The 16,424-nt window shown below is 41.0% G+C and overlaps 2 protein-coding genes across 2 annotated transcripts; one reads left to right on the plus strand and one right to left on the minus strand.

Moving 5' to 3' along the window:
- Positions 1-1,551: 1,551 nt before the first annotated feature.
- On the plus strand, positions 1,552-4,368 carry LOC122023640 (probable protein phosphatase 2C 63). The gene is made up of 4 exons (XM_042581868.1): positions 1,552-1,993; positions 2,079-2,449; positions 3,546-3,782; positions 3,852-4,368. The coding sequence occupies exons 1-4, from the start codon at positions 1,756-1,758 to the stop codon at positions 4,110-4,112; spliced, it is 1,107 nt and encodes a 368-aa protein (XP_042437802.1). The 5' UTR covers positions 1,552-1,755; the 3' UTR covers positions 4,113-4,368.
- A 1,370-nt stretch (positions 4,369-5,738) lies between these two features.
- Positions 5,739-7,385, minus strand: LOC122024685 (3-ketoacyl-CoA synthase 6-like). Its single transcript, XM_042583357.1, has one exon. The coding sequence runs from the start codon at positions 7,341-7,343 to the stop codon at positions 5,850-5,852; it is 1,494 nt and encodes a 497-aa protein (XP_042439291.1). The 5' UTR covers positions 7,344-7,385; the 3' UTR covers positions 5,739-5,849.
- Between the last annotated feature and the right edge of the window lie 9,039 nt (positions 7,386-16,424).

Consider the following 16,424-nt stretch of genomic DNA (forward strand, 5'->3'; position numbering starts at 1 on the left):
TCTAAATCAAGGGTTCACATCAGTGGATCATTCCCTGATCTATAATTTACGGATCAAAAAATCCTTACTGTGAAATAAAGACTCTCATTATGGTGTTCCTTCTGCAACGGTTATTAATACCTTCTCCTCTTATATGATCTCCCCTCTCGATCAAACCTTCATTTATGTACACTCGAGTTCTTTTATTCAAGAGCCTCAAATCCTTTTTGCATCGAACGCCCAAGGATCAAACCATTTCTTCTTTTTATCCTTAAAATCAAATCATTCTACAACATAACGCGGATCCTGTACGTGGTCTACAAAACGCGGACAAAAAAATGAGCCACTCTCCATCATTAATAGAGAGTTGATGATCCTTATTTATTTTATACATGAGACCATCTCTCCATCAATAACGAAAAATGGTTCATCCTTTCATTTACATTTTGCAGACAGGATTTGAGCTGTCTATAACAAGATCCATAATTACTCCAGCTTTTTGTTTATTTTCCTTCTAGTATAATTTATTATTATTATTATTATTAATTGATAGTGTGATTAATTTTAGGATAACTGATCTATTGACTATTAATATAAATCAAAAATATATACAATATTTTTAAATCAATTATCTATTAAAATAAATTATCCGTTAATATCCCATCTCTACCCATCTGAAAAAACAAATATTTAAGATGTCTTATCATCAGAGTGTTGGTACTTCTTTTATAAATTAAATACTAAGATAAATAATTTTTTAAAAAAATAATTATCTTTTAAAGTAAATTGTCTTGTTTTTTTCTCATCTCTCCTCAGAATTACTAGGATTATAAATGAACCAAACGTTCATAAATAAATTTGATGTTCAGTTTGTTAAGAGCTTGTTTATGTTCGTTCAATATACATTAGATTAATTAAACAAATAAGCTTAAACAATTCGTTAAGATAAACAAACAAGTTTGAACACATATATGTTCAGCTCGTTAATGTTCGTGAATAATATTCATGAACAACGTTCATGAATAATGTTCACGAACCATATTTATTAATAAAATTCTTTTCAATATGCTAAATAAATAATAAAATAAAATAAAATAAATAAATAAATTTAAATTATCAATCTTAATAACCAATCAAAAAATTAAAAAAATTCAAACAATCAAACAAACTTGAATTGAAAGTTTGATAATATCTAAACGAACCAAGCTTAAGTCAAATTCGAACCAAGCTCAAACCAAGCTTGAATTAAGAGTTTGATAACATCTAAACGAACCAAGCTCAAGCCAAGCTTCAAACAAGTCCAAGCTCATAAAAAATAAACCAAGCCAAGCTTGAACGCTCATTTCAAAAGCTTGATTCATTTTAAGCTCTAGCTCAACTATCTCATCAAATAAATTTAAACACCCTAAATTTCGAAGACTTGTTTACCGCCCTCAGAATTACCACTGCAACTGATGCTAAACAATGTGCTAGCGCTCACCAACCGCACCAACCAGCTAGCTCGCAATGGGCGTCTCCCGGCTCAGCGAGTCAAACGAAAGGCGTCGCGAGGAGTCCAAATCGTTCTTCCACTTTGCTTCCTCCACGCGTTCAACGTTCCTCCCTTTCAGCGTCGACCGCCTCTGTTTTCACACCTCTCGCTTTCCGTCGCCTTCGGCGCCGGCTACAAAGGCGGGCCTTTGGGCGGTTTCCTTTTCGAGGAAAGCTCTCTGCGTTGGAGGTGACGGCGGCGGCGGAGAAAGGTCCTGGCTTTTTGGTTCTTGAAACTGGGCGGCGATGCTGGATTCGTGCTTCGGGCGGCGCGGCAGCGGGGATGTTTTGATGTGGGATGTGGGCCTCGAGCCCCATAGCGCCGGTGAGTTCTCCGTGGCCGTCGTTCAGGCCAACAAATCCCTCGAGGACCAGGGCCAGGTGCTCGCCTCCCCCTCCGGCACCTTCGTCGGCGTCTTCGACGGCCACGGTGGCCCCGAGGCGGCTCGCTTCGTCAGCGATCGCCTTCTCCCCTACCTCGACCGTACTGCCCTCCTCCTCCCCTCGTCGATTCCGTCGCCAAAATCGAATCTTGACGCGTCAATCTCATCAATGTCTGATCTTTCTAGGGTTCGCTTCGGAGCACGGCGGCGTATCGGCGGAGGTGATCAAGAAGGCCTTCCGCGCGACGGAGGAGGACTTCATGCAACTGGTGAGGAGGTCCCTGCCGACCCTGCCGCAGATGGCTGCGGTGGGCTCCTGCTGCCTCGTCAGCGCCATCGCCGGCGACGTTGTCTACGTGGCCAACCTAGGGGACTCCAGGGCCGTCCTCGGCCGCCGAAGATTGGGCAACAACAAGTCCGTGGTCGCCGAGCGGCTGTCGACAGACCACAACGTGGCGGTGGAGGAAGTGAGGAGGGAGGTGCTGGAGCTGCATCCCGACGATGACCAGATCATCGTCCACACTCGCGGCGCCTGGCGAATAAAAGGGATAATTCAGGTAACAAAACCATGGCCTTCTTCTTCCTTTTGCCAAGTTCAGTTGCTACCTTTCAGTCATTTTCAGCTTCTTTTTCTGGTGATTATTAACAATCTTATGATACAATTGAATTATTCAGATGATATATCTTCTGTTAAACGACTGTAATGCCTGAATTATCATAACTTAATTCGACAAATTCGCATATAAACTTTGTCTTTTAGAACTCAATACTAACCGAAATACTAGTACTAATTGTCCCCTTTATGTTCATTGTAAACTGTATGCTCTTTCAAAGTCAAACATGTTCTTCTATACGAAATTTGGTCTACCATTTGGGACGCAAATGTATCGGGCATAAGTTGCGAAATCATCATTTCTGAATGCTAAGTTGATCCATCGTCTTGTTCGTTAGATGTCTAGGTTGATCGGAGATATACTCTTTCAAAGTCAAGCATGTTCTTCCATTTGAAATTTGGTCTACCGTTTGTGATGCAAATGTATCTGACATAAGTTGCGAAGTTGTCATTTCTGAATGTTAAGTTAATCCTTCTTTGTGCCCATTAGATGTGTCTAGTTCGTTCGGAGATATCTACCTAATGAAACCTGATTCCAATATGTTGCAAATGTTCTTTAGTATGAATTGTGGTCCACCATTTGGAGTTCAAATGTATTGGCCTTAAGTTTGCAAAGTAAATGTTTTTTTGTTTTTGAATGTTAAGTAAATCCTTCTTGCTCTTTAGGTGTCTAGGTCGATTGGACCTAATGAAACCCAATTTCAATAAGCTGTATACTCTTTTGAGTTCAAGCGTGTTCTTCCGTATGAAAATTGATGTACCATTTTGGGATCGAATGTAATGGGCAAAAGTTACAAAGTTGTCATTTTTTGGATGTTAAAAGTAAATCCTTCTTCTTGCTCGTCGGTAAGGTGTCTAGTTCTATTGGAGATATCTAGCTAAAGAAATCCAATTTCAATAAGTTGCAAACCGTATACTCTTTCAACTTCAAGCATGTTCTTCCATATGAAATTTGATCTACCATTGGCGACTCAAATGTATAAGTTGCAAAGTTGTCATTTTTGAATGTTAAAAGTAAATTTTTCTTCTTGCTCGATAAGGTGTCCAGGTCTATCGGAGATATCTACCTAAAGAAACCTGATTTCGGTGAAGATCCAATGTTCCAGCAAATCGTGTCTCCTCTTCGACTGAAAAGGCCTGTCATCACCGCAGAGCCATCGATAAAAGTTCATAAGCTCAAGCCGCACGACAAATTTTTGATATTTGCATCGGACGGACTCTGGGAGCAGTTAAGTGATGAAGCCGCAGCCGAAATAGTTTTCAAGAACCCAAGAACGGTAGATAGTTTAGATCCTTATCTCTAGAATTCTTCTCTATCGGTCTCTAAAGATGTTCTTCCAATGCAGGGAATAGCAAAGAGGTTGGTGAAAGCTGCTCTTTGTGAGGCCGCAAGAAAACGAGAGATGCGATACAACGATATCAGACAGATCGAGAAGGGAATACGGCGCCATTTCCACGATGACATAACTGTCATAGTGATCTATCTCGACCAGCTCCATCGAGCAGGCCGTTCCAAGTTCAGTGGCACAAGTGTGCACAACTGCACGAAAGTGCCAGTCGACATCTTCTCTCTGCATTCAGGTGAATCGGAAAAGCCCCTTCGGTGAGACGAGTGCACGATCGATCAAAACTTCGCGGCACTACTGCAGTATTGACTGACCACATGTGAATAGCATCTTGTTCCTGAATAAGCACTGCACATATCGAAAACTGAGATGAAGATGTCAATAATCTTTGGTATAGCGTTTGAGGAGGTTTTTTTTTGGGTTCTTTTGTTCCTTGTCGAAATCAATTTATTTTGACTATGCGTGTTTGAACACTTGATATATTTGTGCAAAATTCAGAAGGATGCCCTCTTGCATACGTTTCATTCCAAAAAAAACTAAGATTCTAATGTTATTATAGCATTTATGGTGTGACCAATATTATTTATGAATTCAATTAAAATTACTCAAACTATCTAACAAAATCAAATTAGTTAAAATTATTTTAAAATAGTTATAATAGCTTATGATTGTTGCTACAATTATAGTAGTTATTGTCCTTAGTTGCTACAACACTAATGATTCGATTTTGATCAACTTCTGTTCTGAAGGTAGGTAGACGGCTTTTCCTCTAGTTCGCCGAAGTGTAATTTATACACACTTGTTGTTATTGTTGGTGTTATTATTATTATTATTTTATCAATTTATTAATCTTGGCTTTCTCCGAGTTCATTCATCGAGTAAATTTAAAAGCACAAGTAGATCCACGTCCAGCAGCAAACTAACCACGAGCAAATCTGAAAGCACAAGTAGATCCACACCCAACAGTTAACTTTTCAAAATTTTCATCGCGAGAAAAATACCCTACAGTGAGTAGTAGTTGGAATCATGCCCTACAGCGGCTTTTGTCATTGTTAGATGATCCATGATCCTTTGTGATCATGTTTGAAATCAGGGATGATGGCGTGCTGGACAATTGGCTTCGTTGTTGACCACAAGGAGACTTTGGACGTGAGGAACCTAGTTCTGTAAGTGAATCAGCGTATTAAGGAGAAGAACTAGAAACAAAAAAATATCAGTCATCGGACTAGAGAGGGGTCCTAACTCAGACATTTCGACGCTCAAATAAAGCAAGCGGTGGTGGAGAAGTTGAAGAACAATAACACTAAATAATAAACTTTAATAGCGAAGTCGTGCACTTGCATCTATAGATGGAGACCCTTACTTTTTCTCTTTACATGAATCTACTCTGACACCTTTCCTAGAATAGACTTGTAATTCCTACGCTTTGTCAGGTAGAAACTTTCGATGTACAATTTATATAAGGAATATTTTCTTAGTTCCCTGACAACGGTTAAACAAAATGTTAAAAGAAAATGTTGAGCTGATACATCATTAATACGTCATCATGTTATGCCGATTGAGTCCCTTCTAACATCTCAAAGGGGATCAATTCGACTAAATGATGTAAACCACCTTGAGGGCTCATGGCCTCTTTAAAGACTTGGCTCGGCGTTTTGGAGGACTCAAGATCCGATCAATCGAAAGGCCTGATGGTTAGATTGCTCCATGTGACCGTATACTTCTGAATCAAACTAAAACAGCTCGGTTCAGGATTTTCCCGACCGAGCTACGAGGACTTGGGCTCGGATCGGCCCAAAGGTCCAATTGACTGGACTGCTTAGACGACTCTGAGTGTTGACTTTACCACCACGTCTGTTGATGACTTTGAGTTATTACTCTGATTTGTATTCGTTTGCAACTTGATTTGTAACTATTAATTAATATAACCACATGCACGATTGATATCTGAAAAAACAAGCAATGGAGGCGGCGGCGAAGGCTACGATCGAATTATGATCAGAGCTTGACGATCTCCGGGATGTTGACGGGGTAGCGGTGGATGCAGTCGGCCCACGGCCCGTCCACCGGCGGATTCACCGTCCGCAGGCACTTCCACACGGCGCTGTTGCACTTGAAGCCGCTGCCGAAGCCGATCTGCCACACGCGATCTCCCCGCCGCATCCTCCCCTTCGACTCGATGTAGTTGAGCTCGTACCAGAGCGAGCTGCTCGACGTGTTCCCGAACCGGTGCAGCGTCATTCGCGACGCCTCCACGTGCTCCTCCGACAGCTCCAGGTTCTTCTGCAGCTCGTCGATCACCGCCCGCCCGCCGGCGTGGATGCAGAAGTGCTCGAACGCCTGCTTGAAGTCCGGGATGTACGGCTTCCACTTGGTGTTCAAGACCTTCCTCCCCACCAGCGTCAGGAAGAAGAGGACCTGCTCCGACATCGGCAGCACCAGCGGGCCGATGGTGGTGATGTTCGCCTTCAGCGCGTCGCCGGCGATCGCCATCAGGTCCTTCGACAGCGAGATCCCCGAGTGGCCCTCGCCGTCCTCTTCCTCGTACACGCACCGGTATGCCCTGTCGTCGGCTCCCTTGTGCGTGCGCACCACGTGGACCAGACGGTACTTGGCTCGCCGGGCGTCCCGCCGGCGGTTCGACAGCAGGATCGCCGCCGCGCCCATCCGGAAGAGACAGTTGGGCAGCAGCATCGAGCGCTGGTGGCCGGAGTAGAAATTGGGGGTGATGATCTCGGTGGAGATCACCAGCGCATTGGAGCTGGCGTGCGCCTGCAGCAGGTCGCGCGCCAGGTCGACGGAGATCAGCCCAGCGCTGCAGCCCATGCCGGAGAGGTTGAAGCTGCGCACGTTGCTACGGAGCTTGTACTTGTTGATGATCATCGCCGACAGCGACGGCGTCGGCGAGAAGAGGCTACAGTTGACGACGAGTATGTCGATGTCCTTGGGCTTCAGCCCTGTTTTCCGTAGCAGGTCGTCGATGGCGGAGAAGATGACGAGCTGCGCCTCGGCCCGGGAAGCCTCCATGGTGGGTCTCGGAGGGATGTAGTGGTTGGCCGGCGGCAGGCAGGTCTCCTCGCCGAGCCCCGACCGCTCCAGGATCCGCATCTGGAACTGCACGCTCTTCTCGTCGGAGTTGATCAGCCGCGTGTGCTCCATGAAGGTCGAGTACGGCACGCGGCACGACGCCGGCGGCTTGAAACAGGCATAGTCCACCAAGTACACCGGCCGCGGCCGCGACATGAAGTAGACGGTGCCGGCGAACACGATCACGAAGAGCGAGCACAGAATCTGGATGAGATCGAAGTGCAGCGCCTGCCACAGGGCCAGCAACTCCTCCGGCCCCCGCCGGACGACCTCCAGAGTCACGGCGAACATCACCGGCACCAGCAGAAACGTGAGCAAGTTGTTGACCAAATACTGATACCCGAGTTTCACATACTTGAGCTTCACCGAGCTCGAGAACTGTGGCAACGGCGCTCTGCTCGACATGATCTCGATCTCCGATCACAGATTTTGATCCAAATGATGAGCGAGAGAGAGAAGATTTAAAGAGCCGCAACCAGCGACAACTATCCACATTAATGGAGGTAGATGGGAAGAAGAGCGCGATAAATGAGGAGGACCATCAACAAAGGCGACGAACATCCAGTACAGACACGGTTGCCCATTGCCATCGCTTCATTAATATCGTCAGTTGGCGGCTGCAGCTGCGATCGCACAAAGTGAACTTGCCTCCCGTGTCAAAACTGGGATCCCCTGCATCACTAGCACATGTTGTATAGTTGCTACGATTTTATAATTATTACAACATATTCAATCCGTTTAAAATTTAGATGAAAAATTTAAGTAAGAAATAATAATAATAATAGTATTAAAGCGTAGAACGATAAAGATATATGACTAAATAACAGGAAACTTTTGCCCCCAGCTTTTTCGTATGAGATTTGCCGACTAGGTGGAGATGATGATGATGATAATCGTTTCGTGTGGAAGAGTGTGGATATGGAAGTGAAGGTAGGAGGGAGTTGGGGGTTGGAGAGTAACTGAAACTTAAAAGGTGTGGACACTTGATAGCTGAATGGTTCACTCTGAAAATGAAGGCTATTTAATGGCGTTAAGAATGGCGTCCTTAGAAATAAAATGATCAGTTAATTATCACTTCAATTTTTTATATGTTAGGTCGGGTCTCACTCGATTAAGAATTGCATTAGTCATGACTCATTACTTTGAGCTAAGTGTCGGGGGCAAATTCAAGCTCGTGGGAGTCTGACATGACCTATGTTGGTATCAAAATCTTTTTTTTATAAAAATTAATATAAAATAAAGAAAAATGAGACTTAGTGCCCAACTCGACCCACAAGACCAAAACACTTTGATTTACTTCTTCATAATTCTTTACCAAAAATAACTCGCATAATAAATATGCTTAATATTATTAGTTATTAAGGTGCCAATTAATTTATGAATTAGCTGGCATTTTAAAATCATAAGATTGATATCGCTTCCTATCATTTTCTGAAATTGTTATTTTTTATAAATTACACAGATCAATGTGTCGTGATCAATTTGACAACTAATAAAGTTTTGTTTCGTGATAAAATTAAATTATCATAGCTAGGTCTAATACATGAAGTGTTATCATCATAAAGCTTGAGATTTTAGTCATTGTTCTAAAGATTAATAGTCGTCCATGATTTATCTTTTTCGTGTTGATCTGGGATGAATTGGATAAAAATTAAAATGAAACTTTTTGAACAAAAGTCAAAGAAAAAAAATGCCCCTAGTTTTTTCAGGAACATCGCACTTTAATTTTTATATCAAATGACATCCCATCATTTTATAAAATAATATAATTATTGGTAAAAAAAAAGCACCAGACAATTAAATTTGGATTTTGATAATGAAAAATAATTTAAAATTAAATTGTGTTGTTATTTAATAAGTGTGATTAAATTCACAAGAAAGTTCTAAATTTCTATGAATTAGTTGGCATTTTAAAATCATAAGATTGATATCACTTCCTATCATTTTCTAAAATTGTTATTTTTTATAAATTACACAGATCAATGTGTCATGATCAATTTGACAACTAATAAAGTTTCATGATAAAATTAAATTAGATCTTCTCGGATGAATCTAGTGACTAGCACATGAAATATTATCATCATGAGATCAAGAGTTCGAATTTCGATAAAATTAAGGTAAATATTTTCCTTATATATTAGTCATTATTTCAAAGATTAGTAGTCATTCGTGATTTATCTTTTCTATATTAATTTTGAGATAAATTGATAAAGATGCTGGGATGAACGTATTTATCATTTTGCTACGGTGATGAAACTAAATGGGGTAAAAATTAAAGGGAAGTTAATTGGGCAAAAGTCAATGCCCATATTTTTTCAAGGAACGTCGCACTTTAATTTTTATATCAAATGGCATCCCACCGCTTTATAAAATAATATAATTATTGGTAAACAAAAGTATTAAACGATTAAATCTAGATTTTAATAATAATAAAGTGTTTAAAGTTAAGTTGTGTGATTGAATTCACCGGAAAATTTTAAGATTTCTTAGGTAAAATTTTTAATGGATATTAGGTAAGTAAATTTTTTAATGGATATTAGGTAAGTAAAATTTTTAATGGGAGGTAACCTTATGTGATAATTCCTGGGACTCTAGGTAAAAATTTTGGTGATCGCGTACCAGGTGAAAGTCTGGATGAGTCGTAAAACGGACGTCCAACATGAAAATCTAAAGTCTCGGGCGTTGAGCAAAAGTCCAGTCGGTCTGGAGGACCGGTCTTGCAACAAGTAACTTCTCCTGAGATGAGTAGGTGAGGACGCATTCCCTGTTGAGAGAACAGTAGGAGTCGGTTCGACCTAGGATTTCTGGAGGATTTCCTAGCTACTATAATAATTATAGCAATTATAATTTCGTAACTGCTACAATTACAATAATTGTATCTTATAGTTGTAGTAGTTACGATTTTATATTTGCTACAACATGGAAAATAATTTAAATAAAGAGGACTAAAATTTTTCAGATCCGCTAAAAAGGCTTTAAACAATATTTTTTAGGTATAAGATTGGGCCTTTACAGGTTACATCCGATAACAAATGTAGACTTCTAAACGAGTTTCTATTTGATATATTGTGCATCTCGATGAAACTGTAGCTTTTACAAGTGTGTGACAACTCAATTGTAGTAGCTACTGTGGTTGCTTTTCTCCCTTCCAACTTAGAGAGAGATGTTAATGTGTGCACTTATGTGCCAAGACTCTTTTTCTATATTTTGTGGATAATTATTTAATAAAGGTAAGAATTTATCATTAATTATTTATTTTTTTTGTACGTATATGATTAATGATAAAGTCCCACAGATTAATTGATATATTAATCTGAAAACAGTCCTTGATTGGATAGATATCTAGAGGGGACATAGATATTTAGATCAACGCTGAATATGACTAGGTCGAGATAGATCGAGGGATGGATATCCAAGTTATACTTGGGGGTGCCTTGAGTTTAGAGGTACACTGTACATGACCTGCTCAAGAGGAGACCACATATTAAGCATCATTGGTTATTTCTCTTATGAACGAGTGTAACTAATCTTTTGACTTGAGACCTTTATTTATTCTATGCGTGGAGTTATGTGCTTTGCCACCGTTATAAGCAGTCTTTAATCGGATTGTGATTAATACGATAGTTGGGTGTATGGTAAAGCGTAGAGAGAATAGTGTTAGTCAATAGAGGATTCATCGCTCTCTTGGATTATGAGTTAACATCCTGGCCATTTGATAGAGATATTAGTGACTCGAAATCCATAGTCATGGGAGGAATGATTTATCATTTAAGAGGAGTCTATTATATCTTAAAAATCAAGTAAAACAATTAATTTGATAATGATGCATAATGTATCAAATTAATTGGGATGTAGGCTTAGATGAAGAGATTGAATTACACAGTAATCGGTTCATGGTGGTTTACAATTTATGACTGATATTAATTTTATCACGTTGGGTGGCTAAAAACTATTGCTAGACGGTTTACCTTAGTCTGTGTATGAATTTACACTGCCTTCGTGTATAAAACCTAGAGGGTTGCACGCATAACACGTAGACATGAACAATGGTATCGGAAGCTAGTCGAGATCAAGATCAAATATGTATTTATTTGATACAAAGAATAGAGAATTCGAATAATCATGATGATTAATGGAGAATTTGAAGAGTCATCATAATGATAATTAATGAAGAAGTTGAAGAGTCATCATAATGAAGCTCATAAATGAAGAATTTATGGTTGCTATAACTCTTCATCTTCCTAATTAATGAAGATCATAAATGATGAATTTATTGAGAACTTAACTCTTCGTATTCCTTGGAGGTTATAAGTAGCCATCCTCGGAAAGATTCAAGAGTAGAATTTGTTCTCTCCATTCCTCTCTCGTCAACTTCTTCTTCATTTGCTTCCACCGGAAGAGATCGTAGTGCTTCCAAGGCTTTGTCGATCCAAGATGCTAGCACCTAACGGATCGTGTCAAGTTCATGATCTAGTGCGTGTGGATACCGCTAGAGGAGTCACACGTGGGGCTCTTATCTGTCTATAATATCATTCAAGCCTATCAATGACTCGAGATATGTTTTTATATTATTTTTGTGTAAAACTATATGTACCACAAAAAGATCCATGATTCATTATATGTCTTTCGCTGCGCTCCGATCCCAACAGTGGTATCAGAGCTAATTCGTGGTTGGATCATATAATACGAAGTCGATTTTTCAAAAATTTATTTGAGGAATCAGTGTTTCGAGAGATTTCAAAGAAATCTTGATTTCCTTATTTCAAGTTATATGCCTTAACATTTCATGATAGAAATGAATTTTGTCTAAAACCTGTAAAGTAATACATGTTGTAATTTGGATATAAATTCCTTATGACATAAGTAGATTAACATATTAAAATCTCCGAGACCTATTTGTCTTAAAAGACTAAGAGGATTAATGGAGATAAATCTCGTAATGAGATTGTGCAAATACACAAGAAGTTAATTATGGTGAGACATTTTAATAATTATAAAATCCCTTAAATATATTAAAGTCAAGATCTGTTAAAAACCCTCCACTACTACTATGATGATAGTTAGAGTTTTTACATAAGTTGGTACAACTCAGCTGTGGGCTTGTGTCAAAACATCTATAATTTATCATAATTATTAGTGGGTCGACTTAACTCAAATTCGTTGACTTGTTTAGCTCAGCTAAGGTTAACTGATTTGAGGGGCAAGTGTTGAGAATACAAGGCTCAACAAAAAAAAATAATTAACCAGGCTGGGAATATAAGGCTCAACAAGAACATACCGAAAGTCACATAGATTTGTGATTGACAAGTTAAGGCCCACTTGATGAATTTTTTAGTTAAGGGATAATGAGTTATATTTGGACTTTCTAATCTAACTCATTAATGAGAATTATATATAGATGTAATTGGAAGAGAATTAGACATAATTTTCATTAGTTGGCTTGATAGGGTTTTGGAAACCTTAACCCAACTTTTCTCTCCTCTCCCTTCTCTCTTCCCAACGCCAACAACAAGAGGAACCCCCTCTTTATTGCTGTGACCACCACAAGGGAGAAAACTCTCCCTTGTGTGCTTCTCTTCTACCTCTTGATCCCTCTTCTTCACTCGTGGCCAGTAACTTCTGAAGGAGAGGCTTGTACTCAAGGAGTTGTCTTGAAGAGCTAGGCATGGATACAAATAAAGGTGAGGTTCGACAATGTCATTAAGGTTGATGTCCTTCTCATTACAGGTCATCCGTAATGTATACCTAGCGTAAATTTACTTTCCGTAAAAATTTAATTATGTGATCATGTTTGGCAAGTTGATCCTTGTATGCGTGCAATGCGTGTGATGCAATAATTTAGGAATTATTATTATTTTTATTTTCTACTGCACTTGTTTACGAAACATGTTTTATCACACACCGCATCGAGCATATATGAACACCCTCGACCAGCTGAAGGACGACGACTATCTCCCTACAGCAATGACCAACATGATCATCAATCGGGAGAAGTTGACCGAGTTACTGCTAGATGACGTGCTGGATTATCTCGAGTGACCCCCCATCTCTACTTTGCAGGCCTCTATTTGTACTGTCTCCTAATACTTTATAAAATTTTTCTAAATGTCAATGCATGATCGTCCGTCCGGTGCATCTTTCTTCTGTTATATTTTACAAGTGGTCCTTCATGTATCACTGTTCGGCCCCCATGGAGTTGCATACCGTTTTAGCGTCTTGTAAAAGTTTTCTATGTATAATTCCTCGCCATCCCGATCGTAGATGTAACTGGATGCTGAGATGTCCAAGTGATCACCTCAGCGTGGTCGAACGACCATATTTTAGCAAAAAATTACTGCCCTGAGCCACATCTTGGCTTCTTATCAGCTTTATTCTTGGCTTGTATAGCCGTCAATCGGCTTTATTTATTGTAGGCTCGGGTTTATAGCCTCTGCTCGGCTGTTGTTGGCGTAGACTCGGGTTTATAGCCGTCGCTCGGTTGTTGTTGGAAAAAACTCAGGTTTATAGCCGTCGCTCGACTGTTGTTGGTGTAGACTAGGGTTTATAGTCACCGCTCGACTGTTGACGTAGACAAGGGTTTATAGTCACCGCTCGACTGTTGACATAGACAAGAGTTTAAAGTCGTCGCTTGACTATTGACGTAGACAAGGTTTTATAGTCGTCGCTCCACTGTTGACGTAGACAAGGGTTTATAGTCGCCGCTCAACTATTGACGTAGATAAGGGTTTATAGTCACCGCTCGACTGTTGACGTAGACATGGGGTTTATAGTCATCGCTCGACTGTTGATGTAGACAAAGATTTATAGTCATCACTCAACTGTTGACATAGGCAAGATTATAGTCATTGCTCGACTTTTAACTTGGTCGATCGATGTAAGAGTCTGGGACACTTGTGAATTTTATTCATTGTTCACCTACATTTATAGGACATACAATGAAATAATTTTATCTAGATTTAACTACGTACCTCTCATCCGACCCTATAGGGTTGGAGATGGTTTGCGCTCCCAGGTCGTTCAGGCCTTGTCCCATCCTCATCCTACAGTTAGTAGGCTCCCGATCATAGCTTCTGAATGACTCTATAGGGTCCTCCCCATGGAGCTTAATAATATGGGGATCACCCTTCGATTGTAGTTCTACTTCATGTGCTGTCTGTACGCCATGAAGACATCGGCCTTATCCAGTGTTGGGATGGATCTGAACCTCATCCTTTTCTTCATGGACCAACGTGGGAGGTTCTTCCATGATGGTTTTCACTTCCAAGTGTGGGATCTTCTGCGCAACTCTTGCTTCGGATTTGACCATCTCGACGTAGCAACGCTGAGCGGTCAACTGGTCGCCTTTAACTTCTCTCATCTCATTGTCCAATGGAAACTTCATCTTCTGGCAGAAGGTGGACACCAACGCTAGAAATTATTCAGGTTTGATCGGCCTAATATGACATTGTAGGTGGACGACGCGTCCATCATAATGAAGTTTGTAGTTCTGGTCCTCTTGAGAGGTTCTTCTCCGAGCGATATGGCCAGCCTAGCCTGACCGATCGGCAATACTTCATTGTCTATGAACCCGTAGAGTGAGGTCATCATTGGTTGTAGTTTGCTCTGGTCGATTTGTAGCTGGTTGAATGTCTTCTTGAAGATTATATTCACTAAATTGCCTATATCAACAAAAGTTTGGTGAATGGTATAGTTGGCGATTACCGCCCAGATGATCAAAGCGTCGTTGTGAGGGATCTCCACTCCCTCTAAGTCTTGGAGGCTGAAGCTGATCTCAAGTCCCTCAGCATTCTCTTTGTTGCATCCAACAACATGTATCTCCAATCACCGAGCATGCGACTTTCTTGCTCAATTGGAATCACCGCCGATTGGCCCATCGGTGATCATTCCAATTTCACCCCAAGCGGCATTGTTTCGGTTCTCCTCCTCTCGAGTCGATGGCCTAATCCGCTTAGCAGAGGCTTGGACGAGACTTATGTTATTTCTTCTTTGGGGCCAACGATGGCGTTGTTTTTGTTTGCTAGTTTGTCTTCTTCTCTACACTCGTCCGACCGGCGTTGATCGGATCACATAATCTTCACCGTTCGACTCATTTTACTGACCTGGGTGTGTAGCTACCACTCGGATGATACCTCATAAGGTTGGTAGTGGATCGGCTGCTCGACTATATCATAGTCAGATATCTATGCCGATCGAGATGGTTGACGACAACACTTAGCAAATTTTTCTATGCTTTCTTGGATGAGCACCTAATGATAGTGACCGACGTCATCTCAATTTCTAGAAGACCGTACAAATCTTTGATTATTATGACTGATCACGCCGCACATGCCTACTAATTAAGTCCCATTCATGCTTTCTCGTAGCCGGCTGCCACATGCCCCCACTCACTGCCGTGACACACTCGACATGATAGGCGGATATCCACTAATGATATGACAGATGCCTTTTCAAATTTTACGGCCAGATCTTATCCTAATTTTGCGTAACCCTTGATCGGATGGCTCGGAGTGATCGGTCATGAGGTTTATAAACCCTCATTTGCTTGTCGTCTCCTTCACATTACCTTGCTCTTTCATTTTCGTTTTCAAGCACGCTTTGTGACGCTTCTCCTCCTCATCTTCGTCAGCTACCTTTCTCAGTAAGGTTCTTCTTTCTTCCCTTCATTGAATCCGTACGTCGCTTCTTCTTGATTTCTTTATTTTCGATGGCCGATTCTCCGCAACCTCCTGTGTCCGTCCCGGGCTTTAGTACACTTCCACCGAGTTCAAATTTAATGGGGACGAGATAAACCAGATGAAATCTACATACCATTTCCCCTCTGACTATCAAATAGTTATCCCTTCGCCTATGACCAGTCCCATGAGACTCTAGCCGGCTTCCTGCCCTTCTTTAAGAACCAGTTTTGTGTCAACCTCCGATTCCCCGTTCATCCTTTTTTCTCAGCTGTGTGTAAATACTTTTATATTTCTCTACACCAACTGGTGTTGAACTCCTTTAGGTTATTATGCGGGATAGTCGTGTTGTTTCATCTGTACGATATTCCCTTAATGCCTCGGGTATTTCATTATTTTTATTATCCTAAATTGTCCGAGCAGGGGACCTTTTTGTTTCAAGCCCGAGTGGGCTTCGTCTTTTTTGATAAGATGTCTTCCTCCAATAAGCACTAAAGATAGCACTATTTTTTCGTTTGCTTTCCCGTTCGGCCAGACTTCCCAACCAGATGGCAAATGGAAGTGATAAGCCTTCATCGCTGAGTAGATACCGAAGCCGATCGGACTATCTCCAAGCAGCCGCCAGTTTGGCCGGTCTGAAGTATCACATCCTCTGTCAACGACACTATTTCCCAGAAGAATATTAAGAGATACATCAATGATCCCTCTGCTCGGCCGAGTGGGATAACTACTTGGCTGGGAACTCCTCCGCTCGAACGAACTCAGTTGCTCTTCCCTGCGGTGACTCAACTCGATAGCTTGTTTTCGCCCGACA

The sequence above is a fragment of the Zingiber officinale genome, chromosome 9B (genome assembly GCF_018446385.1).
Source record: "Zingiber officinale cultivar Zhangliang chromosome 9B, Zo_v1.1, whole genome shotgun sequence".
NCBI lineage: Eukaryota > Viridiplantae > Streptophyta > Magnoliopsida > Zingiberales > Zingiberaceae > Zingiber > Zingiber officinale.